Below are 26,344 nucleotides of genomic sequence, written 5' to 3'. Positions count from 1 at the left end.
TTTTGATAGCCCATAGAGTATTCTTTTTCACATTCCCCAATTATTTTGGAAACTATTAGTTTCAAAGATTATAGTAACATTATAAATCCCGTTTGGTTTTGAGAAAACATTCTCAGTAACAGGAAGCACCTGTTACATGGGAGGCATTGAAACATCAACTCTGTATCACGTGCACACCTTTATTACTTTAGTTATAAATATACTTTACTCATTAAAATTTCATTTTGACTTGTGATTTCTAAGTGATTATCAGTTGTAATGGACTAAAACAATGTATTCAGTTGATCTTATTTTGTGACCATCCTACTACTGATTATGATCTATAGTAGGATGAGGACCTGGAGCTTCATTGGTGATGTGACTCCCCATCCACCGGCTTTTTGCTATCCCTATGGTATTCACTAGTCAAAAATATGCTAATAAAACCTTCAGACTATCTTGATGAAAAATATGCTTGGAAATTTTGTATTTTTGAGACAATGCAGCAGCAGAATGAGTGAAACTTTAACTATATCCAGTGCAACCTTACTTGTTGGGTTCACCTGTATTGCTGACAACTCAGCAGCAGAGAGAAGAAGGTAAGGGCATGATGCAAATTCAATGGGTAGGACCATGTACATGTTATTATAAGCTAACTAGAAATGGACTTATACATATAAATATAACCTTACCTTTAAATATAAAACATATTAATGATAATAATAGATTTCTATCTAATTAGTTTAGTCTTGTCTTTTCTATAGGGTATATATCCTTGAAGGCAGGTGCCAACTGAAAATTGTGCCTCTCCACTCCTATCCCCATACATTACAAATCTGTAAGCAACAGACTGAGCTCAATAAATGTTTTGATGAGTAACAGTTATTACAACAGCTTTGATTAAATTTAGAGCAATTTTAGTTGTCATTTTTTGTTATGTAGTCATTCCCTAATAAGTTCTTGTTTCTTAATTCTTCTTAATAATTCTATTTGAACTCTAAAACATCTCAGTTCAAAAGTGACTAGGCAGGGGACCATACGAGTCATGTCCAAGATAAAACAGTCTTACCTAAGATCCTCAAGGTCCATTCTTTTTTGTATGCTTCAAAATAACTTTGAGTTTGCCATTTAATTGCAGTCTCTCATCTGATTACAGCATTATTTAAGTGTCAATCTACTTGGCTAATGAAACTAAATAGAAACTCAGAATTGTTACTGATTGTAAAGTCATGACTTTTTTAAGAGATTGAGACAGCAAATAAAATTGGAGAAAAGTTATTCTTTATTGAAAAATACCAATAATACTGACAGACTTCAAAAGCAATTCATGCTTCCAGAATATAAAGTACTTAATACATTTTTCCAAACCTGTTTGCATTTCAAAGTTAGCATTTTTGTAAATCAAATTTGATAACATGACTAAAAACATTTTCCAGCTTTATTATTTAAGGAGCTGCACAACTTTTAAAGTGGGGACAGTGAGGCGGGCAGGAGCAGAGGGGCAGAATGCACCTGGGACTGTGCAGCCGTCTACAGCAACACTACCCACAACTCTGGTGACGGAAACAAAAATACTGCACAAGATAGCTGCCCTCCACTGTCAAAGTATCTTGGGGAAACAGCATGTCAAGAGATATCCAGCTTTTTCTTATAATTTACACACTTCCATTTAAGATTGCTTTTTGAAGAAAATCTTTTAGGAGTGACACTGTAATTCAACATCATCCAATAACTCTGAATTTGAAAAACAACTATAATGAAAGAAATATAATGTTACCATCAAAATGGTCTTTGCTGAGCTGTAATTCAATGTTTTAGATGCAACGAAATGAACACATATGCAAGTTTAATTTGAAACCACACAAATTATGTATGTAGGCTCAGATAGTAGCAGTGTTCACTTTTATTACTAATAGCTTAACTGGAATAGCCACTCTATTCATTCCACCAGCAGAAATAGCAGCACCAAGATCTAAATTCTTTATAAGAGCTTATATCATTATCCAAGTCCCATTCTTTGCATGCTCCAATTCTTGTTATCTTATTTAACATAAAAGCAACAGGATTTGGAGAGTTACTACTTGCTGTATTAAAAGTTATACAGCATCTTGTACTGTCAGAAAGCAAAATACTGTGAACGGCAACCCTTCTTCACAGCTCTAAACTTGTATGAAGCTGCCAAGCATTCACTGCTCGTGCCAGCAGTGGCATTTCCACAGTAAAATAGCAGAAACTAAAGGAATCATGGCACAATGAATTTCTGAATTCTTTTATCTACCATTGGTCCTGGGGCTTAGTACCTTCCCCTTGTAGACTATATCTGCTGATCATTCCATCATCTTTAATGGAGGAAAGGCATCAGGTCATATAGCGGGTAATGGCTCTCAGAGCGTAAAGGAGTTCTGCTTGCATCCTAGCTTCTATAAGAAGCAGATTAACGTGAACCTGAATATGAAACACAACATCATTTAAGGTAAGGTAAGCATTCACAATCAGTTTTTCAGTGCATTTAATAAATAAACATCTAAAATCAAGTACATTTACTGTGTGCCCCTGAAAAACTTAGAAATCTTGAGTTTGATGAACAGAATATCAATTTCTCAAAATGAAAGCTATCTGATGTTCTTTTTGGATAGACGTTCTGAACTTATGTTTGATCCTATCTCTTCTTGGAGCTTTGTTGTATTTCAGAAAATCTAGACAGTGCTTTATTAGAATACTAACTTCCCTTGCCAAATCTTCATTCAATAATTTCTATAAAGATGAATCAAAGACCAGACCAGATGTTTCTATCAAAAACAACTTAAAAGAGCTCTTGTAAAACAGTCTCCTTTCTTGTAGGTGGTGACAGCCATGCCAGCACTTCTCAAGACTGGCCAGGCCACCTGTCTTTATTCTTTTACTTTAGCACCATAATGAGGTTTTCTCCAAAGGGGTACTTGAGACAGTGGTGCTGGAAAGTTCTCTAGGTTGGTGGAGGCAATAGAAAGGTTTGAGAGCCATTTGATTAGGTGACAGAGAAAAAGAGTGACTGCTAAGTTACAGAGTAAACAAGCCACAATGGGTGCATACCTTCTCGGAGTGCTTGAACTGCCTCCAGAAGCTATCATACATTCTTTTGGTAACCTTTTCAGGAGTGCAAACAACAGTTTTGATATAAACTTTAAAGCCGCGATCCAATAGCTGGTTAATTTCACCATAGTCATAGTCATCATATCTGTTAAAAGACAAAGTGAGAATTTTATTTCCAATGTATATATAGTCTGTTTTCTTATGAAAGTACAGATGTCCCGAGTAAATGCTGTATTCTTTTCCCTCTTTCCCCCTAGCTTTACAATGTTTAAATGGGGGTGGATAAGTAAGTATAAAAGGATAAGAAACAGAAGTTTGAGAGAGGAACAGAAAATTTGCCAGTGGCCACCCAAGCAACAGTATATATTTACAATCATGAACAAGCAACCACACTGAGGATAAATTCTGGAAACTGAGTTTATGAGTACTGCTAAAATTAATTAGTCAAACAATATTTATTATATTAGTACTATTACATGACATATAACTTGGAATCCACTTGTGTAAATAAAAGTAATTAGAATTATTTTTCTCATGTTTCCAGGAGTTTCTAGGGTCAGATGAGAAGAAGAGGTAGGAGGCTGTTCCTGAGGAAAGGATGGTCTATAGATGGCCTCACAGTCCCTACACTTAGGAGACGCTGTTCTGCTTTAAGCCAAAATGGTCAAAGGCACCAGTGTCTGCTCAGCTCTACTGGGGGATGGTTTCTAGAACACCCAAGGACTGAGGTCTCTTATTTGGTTTTCAGTGGAAAAGGAGAAAGTTCTTGCAAAGCTGGTCCTAACTATACAGGGGGCTAAAGCCAAAAGCCTGGCCACTGGTAAAATAGCCAGAGAAAGCCTGATTTTATAGCTAAAATAATCAGAAAGTACTGTAGCATAGTTTATGTGCATATGTTAGAAGGTGGTATATAATGGCTACATTTCCTATATAATAATGTTGCTGAATACCTAACAGTCACAACATGAAAGTTTTGCATTTCCAAGAAGAATCACAGAAGTAGCGAGTAACTTCAGATGGAGCTTGAGAACAGCCAGAGGGGTGCTATAAGGATACTAAGGTCAAGGAAGGTAGAGGTATAAGTGTGTCAGGAGATAGAACATGATACAAAGAGAAAAGATGCTAAAGATGTTCTATAATAAACTCTACCTCTTTTCCTCTATGCTCTAGGGCCAGCTTGCTTACCCTCCCTCTCCTTCCCTGGAGGCATCTTGTCAATGTTCCTACCTCTCTCTCTTGCCTAGCCAGGAAAGAGAACAAACCAAGCTGTAATAAATCAGTTCTCTGAAGCGTAGCATAAAAATAAGCTAGTGGAGAAAGGGAGGTTTTGAGTTTACAAGTATGTGTGTCTGTGTGCATGTGTTCCAAGTACTTGAATGATTTAGCCCAATGGAAAATATCTCTTTATAAATACAAGAAAAGACTAACCTTATTCCAAACATGCAGTGAATATAGTTCCAGATAGCCCGTCTGAGCATTGAGGTATCAACATCTTTGTGCATTGCCATTGTATTATAAGTAAGATTGTAAGCAATGTGAAATTTCTCATCAATCAATTGTCCCACATCTGGATAAAGGCGATTTACCAAAGAATAACCATGGTCTTCCCAGCAATAGTCCTAAATACAGAGAATAGAACAAATGTAAATAAAATGTGGCCAAGTATAGTTTTGAGTCTACCACTCTGCAGTGTGGTGAGATTACTAATGGCAGTTGGGATCCACTGCCTTTCTAGTACATCCCTAGCTCCCAGCTGCACTTGCACTCCAGTCTGATGTTTTTGATTTCTATACTGCAACATGCAAAAGGCTATATTTTATAACTCATCAAGTTTAAAAACCAGTGGAATCTCTTACACACAGGCAACCTGTTTTTAGCTTTCTCTCTCTCTGCGTCCTCACTCAGCATCCAGAGGCAACCACCTCAGGAGTCCTCTCTCCTTTTCCATCACTGTACCCATTCAGACTGGCCTCAAGTTTTGTTTCAACACATATCACTCATTCTTTTTCCTCCTACCCCCTCTTCTGACTCTCAGCCTTATTAACTGAGTCTCCTAGTTAGTTTTCCTATATTAAATCTCATTGCTTCCTTTCTTTCCACTTCATACAAAACTTAGTAAGACCCTACTTCTATGTCACTCCCATATTTATTTTCCTAAAACACCTCTTTGATATTATGTCATTACTTTGGTCAAAACCTACAAACCTGACCAATTTTAAACTAATTTCTCACTAGTCAGAAATAAGAATCTTTTGCTTAAAACTCTCAACAGACCAGCCAGTTAGTTTATGATCCCTTCCCTCACTCTGTCCCTTAACCGAACTCAATTATTGCCTACAGTCTCCTCCGTATACAATGCCGATGCTTTTGGACCATTCAAATCTCTCAATTCCTAATCTCCCTTCATAAAATTTCCAGCCCACATGATTTCTTCAATTCTGATCTATTATATTTCATGAACAATTTCACTAGCAAGTAGAAATATTCTATAACTCTTCCTTGTGTCTATTTTTTGTCCCCTTAAATATTACTTAATTCCTTGAGCAAAGAAATAAAATCGTACAGTTCTCAAATATTTCCCTAATTCTGGTAAAATAGTTATCACTAACACTAGCTCCTTACAATAATTGGAAAAGTTAGGAATATCAACTCATCTGAATTAAATATTAACTCTAAATATTTATACAATAAATTATTTTAAAAATACATTTAAACTGCTGTACGTTTCTACGGATGGACTGGAATCAGTCAAAAAACTACAGCACAGAATAGGGGAAGATCTGCTAACTGATGACTGTCAACTTTTATTCTGGTACTAGAGAATACAGCTACTGTTACTCCTGAGATATGCTTGCAAAGCACTTACCACAGTGCCTCCTGCCAAACAAAATCAGGAGGAGGAGCCTGGTATCCTAGAGGACCACCAGGTCCCTAAGTTTCCACGGACTCAATGTACACAGACGTGTACCTGGGAAATTTTACTGTGTATTTCAAAGTTAATGTGTGAGAGCTAAAGAAAATGGCTCTACCAACAATAATTCTATTCCCTAGATCACTAACTTTATTTACTCTGATAGGTGTTAGGTAATTTTGGAATAACATTTTTTTATGTGAATCCTCTCAAGGTTTAAATTTGAAACCCTCAAAAATTCTCACTGCTTCAAATAAGATTTAGTTCATATTTTAAAGGGAACTGGGATACTTTAATTATTATGCTTTATTTTCTGTGGTATCTGTATTTAAACACATCTTTTACCTCTGACTTTCTCACTCCTCTCCCTCCCACACTTAATGTTTGGCATGTTGAGGATATTGTGCTTGTCACTCAGGCCTGGCCTGGTGCATATCGGGGCAGAAATCATCTCACTTTAACACTGGGGTTCAGTAGGAGAGGGGGAGAAAAAACAATGCCATAAATGCTAGCTATGTTCAAATGCAACTACTATTTATTGCTTAGTTATATCAGAACCTTAAGCAAGTTTTTATGCACCATTTGGGAACCTAACCACATAATTTTGTTTTATGGGTGAATGTGTTTTGAATTCTGAGCAACTGATATAAACTTTAATACAATAAATATACCTTTAACAGTACAATAAATATACCTAAGGGAACTGCCTGTACATAGAAAAGGTACTTATTTCTACATTTTATTGTGCTCAAATCCATGTGGCTCTTTCTCATTTTACGTCAGACTGAGATATTTCAAACCACTCATGTACATACAACAAGTTGCAATTTTACCTGGACTCGAAATGTTGGAACGTGCATCCCATGTCTAGAGAAATCCTTATAGCCATAACTAGTATCCTCAAAATGACGGGATACATCTCTTGCTGGTGTAACTTCTTCATCATCTGAAATAACAACAACAAAAAAAGCCATTGAAACTTTTCAAAAACCGGATGCTAGTTAAAATTCATTTTATCTATAACAATAAGGTCTTAAAACTATAAAAAGAAATCACTTACCAGTATATGGGATATAAAATTGAAGTAGATTCTGTTATAAAAAAATACTCATGGTTGAATTTTTTATGCTTTTCATTGAGACTCTCTATCTCCATTCCAATTTATAGATATTAGGTTCTACTTAAAATATGTACTTAAAGTATGAACACCTTTTTGGATAATCTTTATGGTGATAAATCAGCTATGCTCTAAACTTTGGCACTTGGACTATTTTTGTTGAATACTGTCATACAATATATAATATGATCTCTAATAGCTTGAAGATTCTAAAATGGTGAATGAAGAAGTATGTGTCATTTGTACAGTGTTTACCTGCACTTTTCTAAATAAGCCTTTCTCGATTATCTTCACATTTAGGAGTTGATGAGATTATAGTTTCAAGTAAACAGAAACAAAATCTTTTCTTGAAGGAAAAACAAGCTAACAGCCAACTTCCATTTACAGGCATACCTCGTTGTACTGCACTTTGCTTTTGCTGTACTTCACAGATGTTGTGGTTTTTTATAAATTGAGGGCAAGACCTTCCACCAGCAGAAAGGTTTTGATTCGCTTTATTGCGATACTTGCTTTACTGTGGTGGTTGGGAACCAAACCCATTGTATCTCCAAAGTATGCCTGTATACAAATTAAGATTTTCCTAAATGTCCTTCCTCTTAGTCTAGCACTATTCTCACTATAACTTCCTTTTTCTAGGTTGCCTGCTTAATCTATAAGTAGGAATACATATGCTATAGCCTCTCTAAAAGGAAAGATATATTTTGATTGATGTTTAAAAACCCTTAAAATTCTCTAAATAAAAGAGCGGGGCTATTTTTTTTTTTTAAGCATTAGAAATTTTATCACTTATATAATGGTTGCTTTTACCTGAAGAGAAGACAAACATGCTCTCTCTTTTTTCTATTTCAAAACGTGAAGCCATCTCTTCCTGACTTGCCTCTTCTTCATCTCGACATTCCTGTAATTGCCTCATCTTTTCCATGAGGGCTTCGACTTCAAAGAAAGAATCACTAACCTGAAGAGAAAATACAATTAATGTTACATATGTTAGAGGATGAAACTTTTGAATTTTAAGTCTATCCTATAAGATTTTGGATCTTATTAATATAGGAAAAATAGATCTTATAATTTCAATATACATGAATGAATCAAAAACTGGTTAGACTTATTACACACAGATATGCAAGTTTTATGAGAGAACAATCGTAAGAACACATTTTAATGTTTTTACCTTAGAAAATAAGTAATACGTTAATGCTGAGTTTTAAAAATTAAAGTTTAATACTTGTCAATTTAAAATAGAACTAAATATTTAAAAGTTAACTTCTACTTGCTCAATTAGTTTAAACAAATAAGATATACAAAATACGAGTGGTTTTGCATCAACTGTGTACATTGGGCATATTGTCAACATATGTCTATCTTTAAATTATAGTAATCAGTTCTATATTTTCAATTTAGCAATTAAGAATGGAACATGTCATTACAGGGCTGGAGTTGTCTACCTGACCTCTACAAATGGTGCTGTCACTTGCTGAGATGACAGCAGTGGCACCGTGATAGTGACAGGTCTGACATAGGCGGACTAGCCAAGCGGTCTTGAACTAGCCAAACAATTTATACTTCTCTGCCCTGCTGTATCCTAAATATGAAAGCTGAATCAAATCTATGGAATTTATATCTTATAAAATCTTAAACTTTCAAATCTCAGTATTCAGATACAAAATCAATGTTTTCTCCTTTAAAAATTTATTTTGCTAGGAATGTTTTTCCCCTTACTCTTCTTCTACTCTTTTCCTCTATTTTTCCCTGAAGGACCCATTGGTCCTTCAAGTGTCAGATTACATGCTTCTCCTGACCCTCATCCCCGACCTAGCCACCCTAATTATTCTCAAACAGCACTCTGCTCTTTCCTTCAGAGGACCAATCACAGGTTGTAACTGTTATTGCATGATACTAGTTTAATGCCTGCCTCCCTGAGATGGGACCTACATGGAGCAGGAGACCTGTCTGTTTATTAGTATATATTCAGAACCTAGGATAGTGCCTGGCACATAGTAGATTTTCAAGAAATATTTGCTGCAGATTGACTGTCAAGATAATTCTACATTAAGAGGAAAATAGTCTACACTACTTATACTTTATATTTTCATATGATCCTAACACTTAAGTCAAAATACCATGTATTTAAGCACATTCTCTCATAATTTCATGATGGAAAGTGTTTCTATGATGTATTGACGATTCTTTTGATGCATACAACTCCGTAATTATTCATGAGACCGGATCGGTAGCCAAACAAAAATAAAAAGGGAGCCAAAAAGGATTAGGTGTTGCTTAACAGAATGACCCAAGGTTTTGTTTTGTTTTTTTAAAATTAGGGTCTCTGTCAACTTATATTATATCTCTCATTATATCAATTTATGTTTACCCATTTTCTTCTAAAATAAATTACCCAAATTTTAAGTATTCTTAGAAGAAACAATTCTTGATAGATTACACTGAAATAAAAAGGAAAGGAAACAAAGTGTATATCTTTTGCTCTTTGAACAATCTGTTAAAGTTGTTAGTAGTATTAAAAAAAGACATTTTAATATTAAAATGTTAACATGTATGAGGAAATTTTTCATCTACTTTTTAACATAATCGAAGAACTGAGTCAGATATCTGATATGCACCTCAAGAGAATAAGCTATTATCAGCTCATTGTCAAGTGCCATCAGTGTGAGCTGTAAACTTTCTAAAAGCAGCCAACTCAACACCTGAAAATAGGAAGCTTGTCTATTAGAGAAAAATTTTCTATTTCACTATTATCTCATTTAATAGAGGGGTAAACTAAAAACAATCAGGTACTTTTTCTTTAGCATTGTACTAAATCAAAGGTGGAAAAGGACCACAATACAATTCCAAGCATCTCAGCAACTGGTATATTCTCCCTTAGACCATCTTATAACCTCTGAGCTTTGATAAATAATCAGTGGCCATATGCAAGCCTATAACATGAATCCAGGTAGCTCAAAAAAAGGGTGAAACTGATGGCCCTGGGTCTTATTAGCATAGCACGGTGCTGATCTCACCATAATTAAATGCTTTATTTAGACATGAAAGAACAGAGGCCCAGAGAGGTTAGATAACTTGCCCACAGTCAAATATGTAAGTTAAAGGCAATTCCATCTGTCCAAATCTGTTTCAAGGGAATACAACTGAGAAAATCTGTGCAAAGTATTCAGAAGGCTGTGATGCTGTTTCTGTGACTTCCTCTTTGGAAACAAAATAAACCCCTGTTCTTCCACTATAGCAAGAGAATGCAAAGAGAATTTTGACTCATCTTATACATGAATTAAAATTTGCTTATAGAAAATTCAACTCATTCTGACCTGTTTCAAAGGAATCACAAAACAGAAAATATAAAAGTGAAAGAATAGAGGTCAAAGCATTTTAATAAATTTACATTTGCTTGTATATGTATTTGCATGAAGTTAAACATGAAAAAGAATTTTAAAAGGAGAAATTTCCAGATCAAAGCTCATTAAATCTTCTAAAAGATAATTAAGTAACCAGTCTGTTTGTGTGTGTGTGTGTGCGCGCGCGCACACAAAAGGGGAAAAAAAGATGCGATCAGCATTAACAAGTCACCACCACCATGAAGCACTATTCTCAGCCTCGCCTCCTCTCACTGCAGGAGCCATTCAATACTAGGCTGGCTTGATGGGGCACATGCTGGTGGCTCCTAATCTTAAAATTACTGGAGTACAGCCTCCTAGAGGGTCTTGAATAAGCAGATATAGGGGCCTACTATCGCTACGGACTTAACAGTGTAGATTTTCTAAGAAGCCAAATGAAAAAAATAAAACAACAGCAATTATTGTGATTAGTCTTGTGACAATCCTATAACAAATAATAGATACTTACCGAAACATTTCCTGCTGAGTTGACCTGCGCTTCATCCACACTGTGATTGCCATTTGTAATGTCACAGATGCAGTAGTTACTAACAGAAGGAGGTCTGAATGTGTGGCCACCATCACAATGAATTTCTGGACTGATTCCACACCCAAATGTGAACGAGGCAAGAGAATGATAGTGCGTGAGTAGAACTACTGCATGTACCAGTTCTGCAAGGGACCAACTGTGCTCTTCGGCCTTTAAAAGTCCCTTAGGAAAAAAAAAAATTAGAACGTTTTTATAGTGGGATATATGGTGTTGGTGAAAGTATATAGTACATCTTGGCATTTAATCTACTGAAAACAACATTAGTCATTATACAAAACCTTGTATATAATTACAATTTAAGACATGTAGAACCCAGAATTTGCTAATTTTTATGAACACGTATTTACAAATAGATCTTAACATAACCTGGTAATGGCATTCATTATTATTTTCATTTTCTAAAATCCTGACTTAAAAATATAATAGAATGCATTTTTCATTAAAAACATATTAAAAGCAGTTGCTATATTTCAGATCCTGGATTATGAATGGATTAACTATATTTTTAGTTCAAAGTTTCAAACCAAATGTAATTTGTATTTAAAGTGGAAGCTACTGTTTAAAATATGCCTGTTTTTTATTATCAGACCACCTCAAGGAATTTTTAAGATAGTCCTTTGAACAACTTGACTGAATATTCCTAAATCAAATTATATTTAAAAAATTATGCCCAAGGTAAAGTCTATAATTCTTCAAAGTCTTACAACTGTGTCCCTTCTGCTTCATTATCTATTTTATAATCTTGTATAATTTTTCATTATTTGACAATATAATAGACATTGCATTAATCATATTCAAATTTTATATCTTCTTGATGTTTCAATTATGTAAAAGTATCTAAAAATGTTCTATAAAATAGACAAAACCAAAAATATGTATTTTCAAGAATTTCTACTGCATTGTACTTTTAGAGAATGTCAATCTACTTTTATTATCTGTATTAATAAACAGAACCAGAAGGAACTAGTTTAAGATGGTATTTTTAAAAGATATACAACAAGATGCCACTTCACACCTATCAGAATGACTAAAATCCAAAACACCAAATGCTTTATTGCCCCAAACTAGAAGTAACCAAGATATGCTTCAGTAGGTGAATGGATAAACAAACGGTGGTACATCCATACACTGGACTGTTTTTCAGCAATAAAAATAAGCTACCAAGCCATGAAAAGACATGGAAAAATCTTAAGTACATACCGATAAGTAAAAGAAACCAGTCTGATAAGGCTATATACTATATACTATATGATTCCAACTATATGACATTCTCGAAAAGGCAAAACTATAGAGACGGTAAAAAGATCAGTAGTTGCAGGAGTTTAGGGAGAAGGGGAGAGAGAACAGGGGAGCACAGGGAATTTTTAGAGCAGTGAAATTATTCTGTATGATACTATAATGGTAGATACATGACATACATTTGTCAAAACCCAGAGAACTATACAACACAAAGAGTAAACTCTAATGTAAATTACAGACTTTAGTTAATAGTAATATATCAATACTGATCCATCAATTACAGAAAATATACCATACTAATTAATGTTAATAACAGGAGAACCTGAGTGTGTGGGGGCAGGGAGGAGGTTGAGAGAGTACAATACAGGAATTCTGTACTTTCTATGCCACTTTTCTATAAATCTAAACTGTACTAAAAATAGTCTATTAAAAAAAGTCTTTTTTAATGACTCCCTAGATATGTTACTTCACTACTTACCTCAATGTGTTCTTTGGTAATGAGCCAAGGTCTATGGGCTAACACTTTGTTAAGTTCTCCTAAGTTTTGTAGTTTTCGAGGAGCATTCTCTAAACCATTAAGCCACTTGGGGTCCCCACCAACATGAAGGAAATCATTTACATGGAGGTTCACTAAGTAGGAACACTGATGTCTTGCTGCAGCCTTAAGAGAAAACAAAAAGATTATTCTAACTATAAATACTAAAATCTTGAACAACTACAAACCCTTTATTCTTTACAATATGCAAAACAGCTAATTAAGTTTTTGATTAGTATGCTTTTAAATTTTCCTAAACTACAGAAAAGAAATTTAAAAATAAGTTTAAAAATTCATATGCCACAGAAAGTACCTCAGAAATATTGGAAGAGCAAAATATCTGATAAAAGTATCTGAACATTAGAAACTTTAAATAAAATTTGAAATTTTATATACCAACTTTTAGAACCTTAGATTAAAAAAAAAATTTAAGGTGACAACCATGAAATAATGGAATATTATTTACAAATCAAATGGGTGTAGCACCAATTATGTCAAAGTGACTATAATAGTGAAATAGATCTTGTGTTCTGCTCTATTCTCTTATTTAATAGAAAATGGTCCTCAACAGTGTATAAATACATACTTCTTTTTCTGTTATACTTGAGAGCTTATTAAGAGGAAGAACAGATACTACCTAACAGGAATCCAATTAAAAGTCAGTAAATAAGTATTTACTCCTGTGTTTAAATCATTAACCATCTCTTTAAAAAAATTAATAAGGCAGACAGAAAGAATTTTTCACTGAATGTTTACAAACCATTATTCCAATGTAGTGCCGATAATGTAGGGGCAATGGCCCATCCATTTGCAGTAGATAATGTTGAGTTTTTAAGAAACTTTCTAAATATTGTGGGTGAAAAACCATTACTAATGTAATGTTATCCAAACGACCCAAAGCAGCAAAAGAATCTGAAAATAAAGCATGCATCTGTGCGTCTTCACTCCCCACTTGGAGAATCTGTATAAAAGGAAAACTTTGGTTACATAAATTATAAATCAGTGTTAAAGAAAATATGCATGAACTGCATTCTAAGTGTCATATAGAAACAAATTAAATTTGGCTTGAGAGGTTATAATTTTACAAATTTTAACTCAACTGGGAGCAGATAGAATAAAAAACAGTCACACATTTTGTAGACAGGGATAAACAAAGGCCGAACATTAAAGGCCATCTAGATAGGCTGTTTGCAGAATCCAGATAAAGAAGCAGATTTAGAGTATCAAACTTGCAGAGCTTGCAAACAGATACTAAAGCCTTTCCTTTTCACAGTGCCTACTCTCACTCAATTTAAAGAGAACCAAAATTGTCAAAAGCAAACAATCCCTGTGAAAACAAAGCTTTGACACATTTAAAACTCAAGAGCCAAAAAGCATTGATACTGGCCTGTGGAGATGGTCAAGACCAAGTAACTCAGCTACAGGCATTCCTAAATATCTAAATATAAGCAAGTGGAATACCATTGGTCAAAAACAAGTCTTGCCTTTCCTTGGTTAAATATGGGTGTTGGAAAAGCATCGTGAAATACTAGAAATCAACATGACTACAAGAGTTTTCTAATCCCACAGATTCACTGCCAAAGCATGATGATTAACTGTGATCAACTCTGCATAAAACATGTTGACTAACAGCTGTTCAGATGCCAAGATGAGGGTCACAAAAGCTTTTCCTTAAGAGCGTACAGTTCGCTATGTACTTTCACAAACAACATACCTCCTTTTCTGGGATAAATCTGCTTGGTCCGTGTCCTAGTGGTCGAGGAATTCTAATTCCAAGTTCCTAGAAAAGAAAGTTACACCATCTCAGGCCTCCAGCAGTAAACAACATGAACTGAGGCTACAGGAATGAGAGGGAAAAACAACCAGTTGAACAGAGACAGGCTTGTTTTAATGGCCATATATACATACCAACTCCTCTGTTTGCATCACATAGCTGACAACTTATAATACGACTCTCACTAAAAACAATGAAACCTGTTTCACTTAAACCAGAGTTTTGCATAAAGTGCTTGGCAAAAAGTCTAGAACAGAAAGTTCAGCACATAGCAGCCAACCTTGTGGATTGTCAATGATACAAAATAAGACCAATGTGTTTGCACATCCAAAACCAACCAACCAACATACCAATCTTGTGCATCTTGTCAGGAAATGAAAAAGCAGTAACCTCTACCTAGATGTCTCAAACTGAAAGAAATGTAATTATTATCGCATTTATAATGTTTCACAATAAGAACAGAAAAATTATGAAAAATAAAAAACAGTTGTTTAAATCCACAAAAAAGAACGTACTGCAGGACATGGATTCTCTGTGGTTGAGTGAATCAATTTTAGAGAAATTCATTTTGTTTGTGAGCCTTAAGTTTTTCATTTACAAGGTGCCATCGACCTTGCTTATTGTTAGAGAAGCTCAAGTAATAGAGAAATAAATGGTCTTCTGCCTTTTGACATAGTGAATCTAGAATCTTGTACCTGGAATCTAGACTTCTATACCTTATGTGACAGTGTAGTATGGTTAACAAAAACTAACACTCTATGTTAAGGCTTCCATTCTGTAACCCCCACCCCCAATAGAGTGTGCTTATAGAAACAAAACCAAAAGAATTCAACCTTGTTTTTTTGAGGCTCATGTCCTATTAATCGGGTATCTTAACAAACAAAAAACTTCTTAGAGTTTTAACAACTAGAGATTAACCTTTGCTGAGATACAAATTACATTACATGCAAATATTACATACAAATAGTATTTCCACCCTCTCCTTACTGCTTCTCACAGTCCTTCATGATATAAACCAGATGCTTCCTTTTAAAGAAAAAGGGTGGGGGGAGGTAGACAGAGAAGCACATGTGGCAGCAATTCAAGAAATCTGGTCTAAGAATAAAACCTTGTGAGCAGAATGAATTTTAAAAAATTAAGACAAAATTGAACATAATCTTTATTAGGAAAAATCAAGATACGGATTCAAAGTAGGTTGTATTTGCCAACTAAATCTATAATATATCTATCATTCAAATAATCTTGTACTGAGGTCAGTGATTTCTTAATGTGGTTATTCTACTCTTATACTGAAGACAGTAATGTTCTAATAAACATATACTTCATTAGAGGAGGCACTCAAATCATTGGTCTGACCATGTATGTGTCTCAATTTTGATATCCTGTAATAAATGCAAAAAAATCCCCACATTCTGCTCTTCAGTACATCATCTTGGCACAAATGCAGCCACTTGTATAAAATGATGACTCTATTAGCCTTTCTAACTACTGAATTTCTGATCCAACTACATACAGTTCAAGCAAAATACATTGGGCAAAATTTTAAGGCAAAATCATTTAGCCCTTCTTATTTCATTACTATTATATTTGAACAAAATGCAGGAAAACATCCATTTCAAGGCGTTGTTATTCATTTTCTAAGAAGAGACATTATTCTTGGGACTGTAGTATATAGAAAGGTGGAATTTCAAATGGAGATTACTCAACAAATGATCTTGAGACAACTAGATATCCACTCAAAAAAAGTGAAGTTGGAGTACTGAATCATTCTTTACTCCACAAATCAGAATTAAGGGTCAAACAAACAAACAAACAAAAAAACCAAAGCCATTACAGTACTAGAAGAAAAATATTTATGAAAAGGAGTAGAGCTAAAAATGTCACAAAACCCAAAGGTCATAAAATAAAAGACTGATACATGTGATGACATAAAAATGAAGACTTCCATGTAGGGGGAAAAAAGTCAAAAGCAAACAAAACTAGGAAATAAATTTGCAATTCATATATCAAAGGCCTAAATTTCTTTAATACATAAAGACTCCTATAAATCAATAAGAAAGTCCCAATGACTCAATAGAAAAGAAAAAAAAAGAGCAAAGGACACAGAGTTCAAAGGAAATATAAATGGCTGAAAAAAATGATAAACCCTCACAATAAACCACTGCAAGTTAACTACACTGAGATAACATTTTTAACCTAAAAGACTGCTTAATATCAAAAAGTTTGATAACAGACTGTGTTGGAGAAGAAATGGAGAAAATATCATTCATTGCTTATACATTTCTGATGGGAGTATTCTGAAGTATGAAGAAAAAAGATCTAGAAATATATAAGGAGTATAAATTACTACCACCTCTAGGAAGGGCGATCTGCAATACTGATCAAAATAAAAAAGTCACATACCCCTTGAATCAACAATTCCATCCAAAATGTTAACCAATAAGTACACAGGTTACATATGTGAAATCATAGATAAAAGAATAATACGAGATGTAAAAAGGCCTAAGTGTTCATCAATAGAGGACTATTTCGATACAGTTTAGTATGGCCAAAGACTAGAACAGCATGTAGTCTTAACAAAGAATAAAGCAGTTCCGTATGGATTTGCTTTAAAAGATCTCCCAAATATTTTATGGGGGGCGGGGGAGCAAGCAACGTGCATAACATGTATAATTATGTTACTCTTTGTAACTTAGCAATTCCATTTCTAGAACTTTATCCTACAAATACATTAGCAGCATATAGGTGGTATATATAAAAAATTTTAATGAGACCAGATTGATAGGAAATGAGCTTCAGAGGTTGAATTATATTATTTTGCCTATGTTTTCATGCCAAATATAGTTTATATACAAAACTATTCTGAACCAATAGTTTTACAGTTCTAAAAAAACTATCAATGTTTCAGAAATGGAGTATTTGCTTACAGACATGGCGAGGGTCTTTCCCAGTGGTCCTATGTAAATCTCAAGTTTTTGTAAATCCATCCCTACAGCCAGATTTACTAGCTCTATTGGTATCACTGTCTTCCCTCATCCTTGCCTTCAACAGCCAAATCCTTCCTTCCTACTACCTTTAAAATATATTCTTTTAAAGTGAAAAACTGTACATTTTAAAACAGGATGTTAAGAAAAACCGAACTTTCTTGGGAATGCATTATATACCTATTATGCTAATAATCTCTTAGTATAAGATCACATTCATTCCATGATGAGATACCAGTCTGGCAAGAAAGCTGAATCTATAAAATAGAACAGAACAGAAAGGGGAAAGAAGAATAGAAAAACTGAAGAAATGAAAGGAATGGAAAGGAGTCTCTGGCATTCAAGAATTTGATTTCATTATTTTACCTAAGGCTAGTTCTAGGTAAAGTAGAATTTTACCCAGCTCACAATTTAATGACCGGGGTCAATTTCTAATTAAGCTGAAGAAGCTGTGAGATGTTTGTGCCATTCCCTAAAAGCAGAAAGGGAAATGGTAGCGGGGAAGAGAGGAAGTGAAAGAAAAAATGGGGGGTGGGAGAGATAGTAGGAGATGGATAGGTTTTTAAAAATCAAGTCTTTCCCATACAGAAAGGGTGGATCAAGACTGATATAATGGGAAACATAATTACTGTTCTTCTAGACCTTGTATCAACTTATTCTCTTGTATTTGGAAGCTAGACAACCTAAATAAATTACAACAACCTAAAAAGATGTCCTTTGTTCTCTCTCTGTCTTATTTAATAGAGTGGGTACATGAGAAGGATACAAGAATGTGACACGATCTTTTCTACTTAATCTCATGCTGAAAAGACAAAGGGTTGCCCTGGGTGTTCTTGATGAGCCCTGAGACTGTACCCCAATTTATCCTAGTCACATACTGGCAGGAAGCAGGTCATTGATGCCATCTAGCTTCCCATTGCATACAAATTGAGTTTTAGCTTCTGAGAAAAGCAAACAGATGACAGTTACCTTGAAAACAGCCAGGAAGTCTGGTTCTAGAGTTGGTGACTTATGGGCATCTTTAAGAGTTTTTGATACCTCAAAGGTCCTTTTAGATACCACTGTTATTATACAGTAGTATTCTTGGTTTCTAAAAGGTTAAAAGTTTCAATTTTTTGGAAAATCACTTTTGAAACACTGCTTTTCCTAGTCACATGACAAATTAGCTACTATCCTATTTTCTAGCAGGTGTTGATCAAAAAAAGGCATTGCAGGTCTTCTAATGAAGTTATCATAAACAAAACTAAGTACATTTCATAACTTCCTAAAGGTTATTTCAATGATGACTTCATCTGTATCTGTAAGAAACTGAATTACAGACTTTGAACAAATTTTGACCAATCCAGATTGTAGGAAGCAGAACTGCCAACAGCAAGAGGCCTGTTGAAAAGCAGATGTAGATGCTAATCACAGCACAGAGTCACTGGCTCTTGGTGAAGGTGTGGCTGGAAAGACTAACACAAGAACTAACAGTCCTCTCCTCAACAATCCTCCCAAACAGCATCTTTGAAAGAGATAGCAACAGCCTCCACCACCACCACCACATTGCTGCAAATCTGACATAGTATCATTAGTGTATAATACCAACACACTAATTTTCACAGTATGAAAGAAAATTCTTAGCAGATGTTGATAGTACCACAGAAAGACAATGTATGTATCATTGTATGAATCAATGTTTGTGTATTGAAAGTACTGTTTTAATCAGATTTTTAAAATTTGTTAGATACATTTATAAATCTATATAAACATCTTTAAATGAAAGAATGAATAATTTGCAACAAATGCAAAATTAAAGCATTTGTTGGCTTATGGCATCTACCTACTTGCTAAACTAGTTGAAAAATAAACATAATAAGATCATTTGAATCATTTTATTTTCCTCAGTGCATTTGGTGTGTTTAAAAACTGTATAGGTGTTTTAATACTTATAATCACAACATTGACACTAATTTTGATTTTTTAAAAACATTATAAAAGCAGTATGTGCGTTCTGAAGTATTTCAACAAGGCAAAGATTTATTGTATAAAAGTGAAAATTACCATCCCACTCCCCATTCTTAAGGAGAATCATTGCCTAGAGCTGGGAACTAGCCTTCTGACATTTAAAATTTTTAAAGAGAAATGAAGAAATCTAGAAATGTTATAAAGAAATATCCCTACTATAACAAAATAGACTAGTGCTTTTAAAATTGTCCTGAACTCTACTAGGGAATTTATAAATACGAAAAGTTCAGGTACCTCATTTTTTAGTATCTGGTCTTCTATCATCTATATTCTAGAAAAATAAAATCTCATTGACTTCAAAGTACTGGATTTGTAAGGCTGATTTAGGTCCTATATGTGCCCTATACTTTAGTCAGGAATTCCATTCCTGGAAAGTGTTTAAAGTGTTGAAGCACTATGGAAGCTTGCTGTTTGAAAGAGTTGTATTATTACTTTGTAAAGTGAATCGTTTTCCATTAAGCTCTGCTTCCTACTTTATCTCCTCACATGCTGGATGTGTTAAAAATGAAATATAACTATATACAAAGCTCCCCGGTTTCCTGAACAAAATCCCATGGGCACAATCCCATGGGTAATCAATGGGCAAGCTAAAATGTATCTCTTTATCTTCCAGTTTAGATGGTTATATTTACAGATTCTCCATCTGGGCAAGAACCAGGATTATGCACACAAATACCAGGAATAACAGATCTATTCAAGTATGATTGGCGCTCACTTCTACTTAAAATGAGAAAAGATCTGTTACGGCCTGCAGAAACTATAAATGCTCCTTCAACACTTTCACTCTGTTTTCTCTTTGATGAAGCTTCCAAAGCAACAGTTATGAGATATTTTTTAGGCTGCGCTATTAACTGTAAACAAAAAGCATACTATATATCCATGAATGTTAAAGTCTTAAAGTATTTGCTGTTACACAACCTTCATAGAAAGTGTCTTCATTTAAGTTTATATGAATATACGCAATATTCTCCTAATGTAGACTCCATTTAAAATAATATAAATATTAAAACGGAGTCATTCTAGTGGGAAATGCTGCAGAGAAATTACTTCGTATTTAAACTAAAGCAACACAGCATTCTGATTTCATTTCAGATTTTAATGACTGTTTTCCTACTTTGCCCTTGTTACCTTTTGAATTAAAGCCTTTCAACGATTCAAATTTTAAAGCTGTATTAATAACTTTCAAATGGTGCCCTATTTGCAAGAACTTAGAATCAAAGAGCTTTTTCTGAAGGCAAATTCAGACACAAAAGGATGGTTTAATAAACAAGAGTAAATGCTGTGCATAACGTCAGAGCTAGCAGGACATACCTATTCTAGGGAACATCATATTTTAACTGACTCAAACGTATTTTTTTCATTTTCTTTTTTAAGTAGGAGTGAGGGTCACTGAATAATTTGATTTGACAAGACGCTGAGGGTGAAAAAATCCACAGGCTGTTCTACCGTGGGACTAGAGCTTTGTTCCGTTTCTGACTTGTGGGGACTTGTACAGAAGACAACGTTATTTACGTTTTGGAGACTTCCATTTAAATGACCGAGACAGCTGTCTCTTTCAGCCTCAGCATTTTCTGCCCAACGGGCTCACAGTGGAAAACATCTCCCCACCCATCACAGGCCGCCCCTTCACCTGAGGGGCGCAGGCCAACCCGAGACGCCCTCACCGGGCACGCTGGCCCAGGCGGTTGCTCCACCGTCGCCCTCCTCAGGGAGCGTTCTCCGAAGCTGTTAGGGTGCGAAGGCGGGGAGGCGACGAGACCTAGACCACGACCACGGTGCAGCCCAGCAGCTTAGCCCGGTACCCGCCCGCAGTCCCAGCCCCTGGCCCGTGTACCTCGTCCTGGCCGCTGCCCCCGCCGCACTCCTTGAAGCCCAGCAGCTCCGAGACGGCCAGTGAGGCCGGGTACGGCTCGTTCGCGGAGGTGGCCAGGCGCATGTTGGCAGGGAGAGCGCTGCGGTCGCCCAGAGTAGCCGCGGCGGAGCGGAGGTGAGCGCTGAGCAGCCGGCCGGGCTTTGCGCTGCAGCGCCTCAGTCAGCGCGGATGGCGGGGGCGGCGCAAACAAACAGGCCGCGCGGCCCCGCCCCGCTGCCACTCCGCCGACCAGAGGCCGCGCGCACCAATGCGAGCCCGCGGTGCCACAGAGCCCCGCCCCCTCGGCGCGGAGGGGCAGGCGTTGGCGTGCTGTTCCACACGGACCCAGGGAAAAACAACCTCCAGGGGCCCTTCCACCCCAAGGAGCTAATTCTCAGGACTGGAACAGGGCTCGGTCCGTTGGAAGGTGAGCGTGCGCTGTGGGTTGACGGAGCCGCGCGAGCCCTCCGGACTTCAATGAAAGGCTAATGTGCCCCTGTCCCCAGTACCAGCAGCCTGCCCTCCCTCCACCCGCTCAGGTCCATTTACCTAGGGCCAAACAGCAACCAGCCTCTAGGCTGACCCTTATCGAGAGGAATCGAGTTCGTTTTACATTTAATAAACTACTGAAATTCCCCTTCTTCCTTTTCAACAACACCGAATGGGCCGCAGAATGCAGGAACAAGTACGGGACCATGGCCTGCCTATATTCAATGTAAAATTATTTTTGGTAAGCTATGTAGAAACTATAAATATCACTTTCTTACACCGATAATAAGCTTTGGTAGCAGATCTCTGAATTTTCTTTTTTCTTTCCAAATACATTAGAAGGCTTTAAAATTTCTAATGTTCTTTCATAAGCGCCTTGAGTTCTAAAGAAAGAATTTCTCTCTCTGAAATCTGTTGAAGAACTTGAGAAAACATAGGTTATAAGGGAGCACAAATAACTGACGTTGTTGGATCCGGAACGCAGATCTCTCAAATCCTGTCTCAACACTATTTCCTTAAATAGCTCCATTAAATTCTTTTTAAAAATCAGCTCCTAAATTAGATCACTTTTTGCATGTTCGCCATTGTGTTTTCAAAAGCTTACATGCTCAGGTTAAAAAAAAAAAGAAAAGTTGGAACTTTCTGACAGAAGGAAACAAGTGGAGTTTAAATCAACAAACACTGACAGACAGAACCAGCATTCATAAATGAAAATAAGTTTCAGTCAGGGTGAGGTTACAATGTCTCAGAGAAGACTAAGTTACCCTTTTTGCTCAAACTGTCATATTTTAAAAGTAGCAGGTTAAAATGGTTATTATTTATCTTCTCTAGATAAATAAGATAAATGTTATACACTGCTTTTATAAATTGCTGAAGCATACAAAATATTTTTAATGGTCAAGAAAAGCAATTTTGGGCTAATAACATAGAAGAAAAGGCTATAGAGACTTCCAGGATCTCTTCCTCTGAGCGCAGCCACAAAAACAAACAGTATAATCAAGTGCCCACTCAACCACAAATAAACAAGCAAAAATAAACACAGTAAACCATCCAATTTGCAGGAATATGATGTACCCTCCAAAATAAATTAATTGTAGAAGAATAATGGAAACATAAATGGACTTGATATGTGGAATTGTCAGCTATAAAGCTAGTTCGATAATGAAGGAACCATGTGAAAAATGATTGGTTTTAGAAGAGTTGAGTTGTGATTTTCTGGAAAGAATAAAATAGTGGGGTTAGTTAGTAGGGCATAACCTTGTTTGTGACATTAAAATTATGTTATTTGCAAAATGAAGAATGCTTGTCTATTTAATGAGAGGCAAGGGAAAAGCAGGCATTTACTTAACCAAAAAATGGCTTTAAATAATTAAATGCCAATTAAAACTGCAAACAGTATACCTATAGCAGTGTTTGATAGTGCTTGATAAATATTTATTGAAGAAGCATATACTAAAATTGTATAGGAAGTTCCAATTAGGATTCCTTAAAAAAAAAAAAGTTTCAGCTTATTTATTTCAATTCTGCCTTACATAAAAAGAAAAAATTTTAACTTCTACTCTAATTCAGTGGTTTACTGAGGACCTTCAAGCTTTTAAATGTCAAGATTCCTTTATGGTTGAATAAAGACTGACTTAAGTTCTTCAAAGAATGTTAACTTCTGTTCTTTTCTACAGAGCAATATTGTGAATTAGTCACTCTACTCTCCAGCATACAAAAGTTGTTTCCAAATAAATCTACAGTAATTAAGAATTCCCAAAATTTATCGACCTAAAAGTATCACTGTGTAGATTTCACTTCTGGAAATGTTTTGTTCCAAATTATTCAATAAAAAAAATTGTATTTTCCAAAGATTTTACTTCTTGAGTAGACCACATGTCTTGAAGGCACTTCTCCTAATGAACCCCCAATGCTAGGCACAGATAGGCATGCAATAAAGGTGAACATCCTGAATACAGAACAGTAATTGGAAAGAACTATTCTTTTCATATTTATCACAGGTTATCGATATAAGCCAGCAGCTACTTTATAAAGCCTGCTATTTAAACATTTTATGTCAACATTTTATTTCTTCTAGGAAAAATCTTGACATCTAATACAAGAAGGAATATTAATTCTGAAATATTTCCTTTCCTCTAAAAATGTTTTAGTAAACGTAGCTGCATCAAAGTGAAGTTTTTCCATCTGTCATTAGCAGTAATGGTCTCAACTCTAATTTTCTCAAGAGCAAGCTGATACGCTCATGTAAAAGCAGAGTGGTGTCAAATGACTTGTTTTGAGCAGAGAACTATGAAGTATGAGAGAGTCCATACTTGGAGTGATGGTTTAAGATAGGCTTCCTGAAAGAAGAGACATCTGAGCTTGGGCTTAGGGGATCAGAAGAGAGGCCTAGGCAAGAATATTGGGGGAGGGGGAGTTGAGCTTAGAGACAAGAGTTCTAAGTAACAAAACTAGCATATGTAAAGGCCCAGAGGCAGGGGAGAGAGAGAGTGGTCCCTTAGGGAAGCAGAATAAAGGAAGTTCATTGAGTCTGTAGCAAAGAGTATGGAGGGTAATGGATGGAGTTTAGGTAAAAGATAAATACTAAGGAGGGACCTTATTAAAGATTCATTAAAAAATATAAATTTCATTCTTAAGAGTACTGTGAAATTATTCAAAGTTTTAAAAAGTAGAATGACATTTCAGGTAAGATTTAGAAAAATACATTGAAAGGGGCAAAACTGGAGGCAGGGAGCTGAGTTAGAAAGGATCTTGAGATAATTTTGGCAAAACAAGAGGGTGATCTAAAGAATAATGGGAATGAAGTAGAGGAATGAAAGTAGATTTTGTCTCTCCAACCTCCAACACAGTTTCTTGAGAAAGAAGATCATGCCTCATTTTCTTGTTTTTGAAATTTAAGAGGTAAATCTAAAATTATCTGCTCTCCTGATCAACCAGCTTCCCTAAATTCATTAGACTTTTAAAAATATAGCCAATTCATGACAGATATTTTAGTAGAAAGAATGCTTAATCGGGCCAAAAAGCACATTAAACCATGATTTTCTCATTAACCAAAGGAATTACATGAAAGTACTATAGATTTGTAAATCTATTCAATAAAAGAGAAATTATATTTAATAATTGGTTAGAAACAGACATGGCAATGGTTTTAGCCATTAAAGAACTCCTTTAAGAATGAGAGTGGGATTTATTACATTTATGTGGTTTAAGCATTCTTGAAAAATGCCCTAATGTCATTTAAAACATTTTATCTAGAATGAACGCTGGTTTATAAGATTACTTCTGCTTACTAAATTTGTCAAGATATTTCTCCTCTAGCTGATATCTTCCTGTTTTTGTAAATATAGCTTGTCTGCTAAGCATTTTTTTCCTTTCAACATCATGTTTTGGGTACACTGAGATCCTTTTAGCACTGAACTTTAATTTTACATTATTCTTATTTGTCCTCTACTTTTTTCACTTCTTGAATTTAATTTTTAGAATTATATTACTTATAAAGGAGCAAGAATGTTGACAAATCTTTGCTTTTTCTCTCCCTTAGAGTGTCTTCTTTTATTTACTTATTTTTAATTGAGGTATAATTGAAAAAATATTAGTTTCAGGTATATCACATGAGTTGATATTTGTATATATTGCAAAATGATCATCGCAATAAGTCTGTTAACATTTGTCACCATACATAGATACAAAAAAATTTTTTTCTTGTGATGAGAACTTTTAAGATTTACTCTCTCAGCATAAAGTTTCTTCTCTTAGAAATGCAATTTTAAATCTCCACATAGGCTTTCAGAAACATAGGCCATCTGTCACCCATATTTGTAAATAAGCAGTATTCCAAATCCTGTCAGCAGTTTTAAATTAGAAAATCACTTTCTCCTAAAGAATAAGTGTGTTCTAGTGTGGTCAAGTTTTCAAGCTAATGATAAGACCAGTAACTTATCAACTCCTATATATCAGACACTAAGCACTTTACATCTATAAGGCAGATATAATTATTTATGTGACACATTTGTAAGACAGAAACTCATAAAGCGCGGGTAACTTGTTCAAGATTATAAAAGTAGTAAAATGCAGCCTGGAATTAGAACCCAGGTTTGTCTGAATCCAAAGCAACAGCAGCTGGGCTGTTTCTTTCAGTGAATATTTCTAAAATTCTGATAACTGCATTAGCCTAAGTTCTTGATTGTGAGGACAAGAGGGCAGGAAGAAAGAAAAACTTAGCTCCCTTGCTTTTAATCAGGATGAGATCTGGTTTAAAAACAAAAAGAAAAAGAAGAAATCAGGGAACGAATGATCTTGGTCTTTGAGCGCTTCTCTCTTCTGTTTATCCCTGCCTCTCTTCCCAGGCCTTTGGTGACTTCCTGCTACCCAAAGCTTCTTCAGTAACTAACTTGCCTGAGTCTGACTAACCTCTTAAACACTCTTCACCTTATCCCTATTCCCCTTAGAATA

General features: G+C 35.4%; 1 protein-coding gene across 2 annotated transcripts in view; it reads right to left on the bottom strand.

Moving 5' to 3' along the window:
• Positions 1 to 1,238: 1,238 nt before the first annotated feature.
• SESN1 (sestrin 1) overlaps positions 1,239 to 26,344 on the bottom strand; it is an 88,863-nt gene continuing 63,757 nt past the window's right edge. Inside the window, exons 1-10 of one of the 2 annotated variants that reach the window (XM_011364849.2) lie at positions 21,386 to 21,592; positions 14,501 to 14,566; positions 13,547 to 13,747; positions 12,730 to 12,912; positions 10,932 to 11,174; positions 7,887 to 8,034; positions 6,796 to 6,908; positions 4,480 to 4,670; positions 3,052 to 3,196; positions 1,239 to 2,424 (exon numbers count right to left, since the gene is read on the bottom strand). In XM_011364849.2, the coding sequence (XP_011363151.1) occupies positions 2,338 to 2,424; positions 3,052 to 3,196; positions 4,480 to 4,670; positions 6,796 to 6,908; positions 7,887 to 8,034; positions 10,932 to 11,174; positions 12,730 to 12,912; positions 13,547 to 13,747; positions 14,501 to 14,566; positions 21,386 to 21,487 (1,479 nt within the window). In that variant the 5' untranslated portion in view covers positions 21,488 to 21,592 and the 3' untranslated portion in view covers positions 1,239 to 2,337. Of the gene's footprint in view, positions 2,425 to 3,051; positions 3,197 to 4,479; positions 4,671 to 6,795; positions 6,909 to 7,886; positions 8,035 to 10,931; positions 11,175 to 12,729; positions 12,913 to 13,546; positions 13,748 to 14,500; positions 14,567 to 21,385; positions 21,593 to 26,344 lie in introns of those variants that run through there. The other variant, XM_011364848.2, reaches the window with a different exon arrangement.

This window comes from Pteropus vampyrus, unplaced genomic scaffold, assembly GCF_000151845.1.
Source record: "Pteropus vampyrus isolate Shadow unplaced genomic scaffold, Pvam_2.0 Scaffold101, whole genome shotgun sequence".
Lineage (NCBI taxonomy): Eukaryota > Metazoa > Chordata > Mammalia > Chiroptera > Pteropodidae > Pteropus > Pteropus vampyrus.
This window is presented reverse-complemented; position numbering and strand designations above follow the sequence as displayed.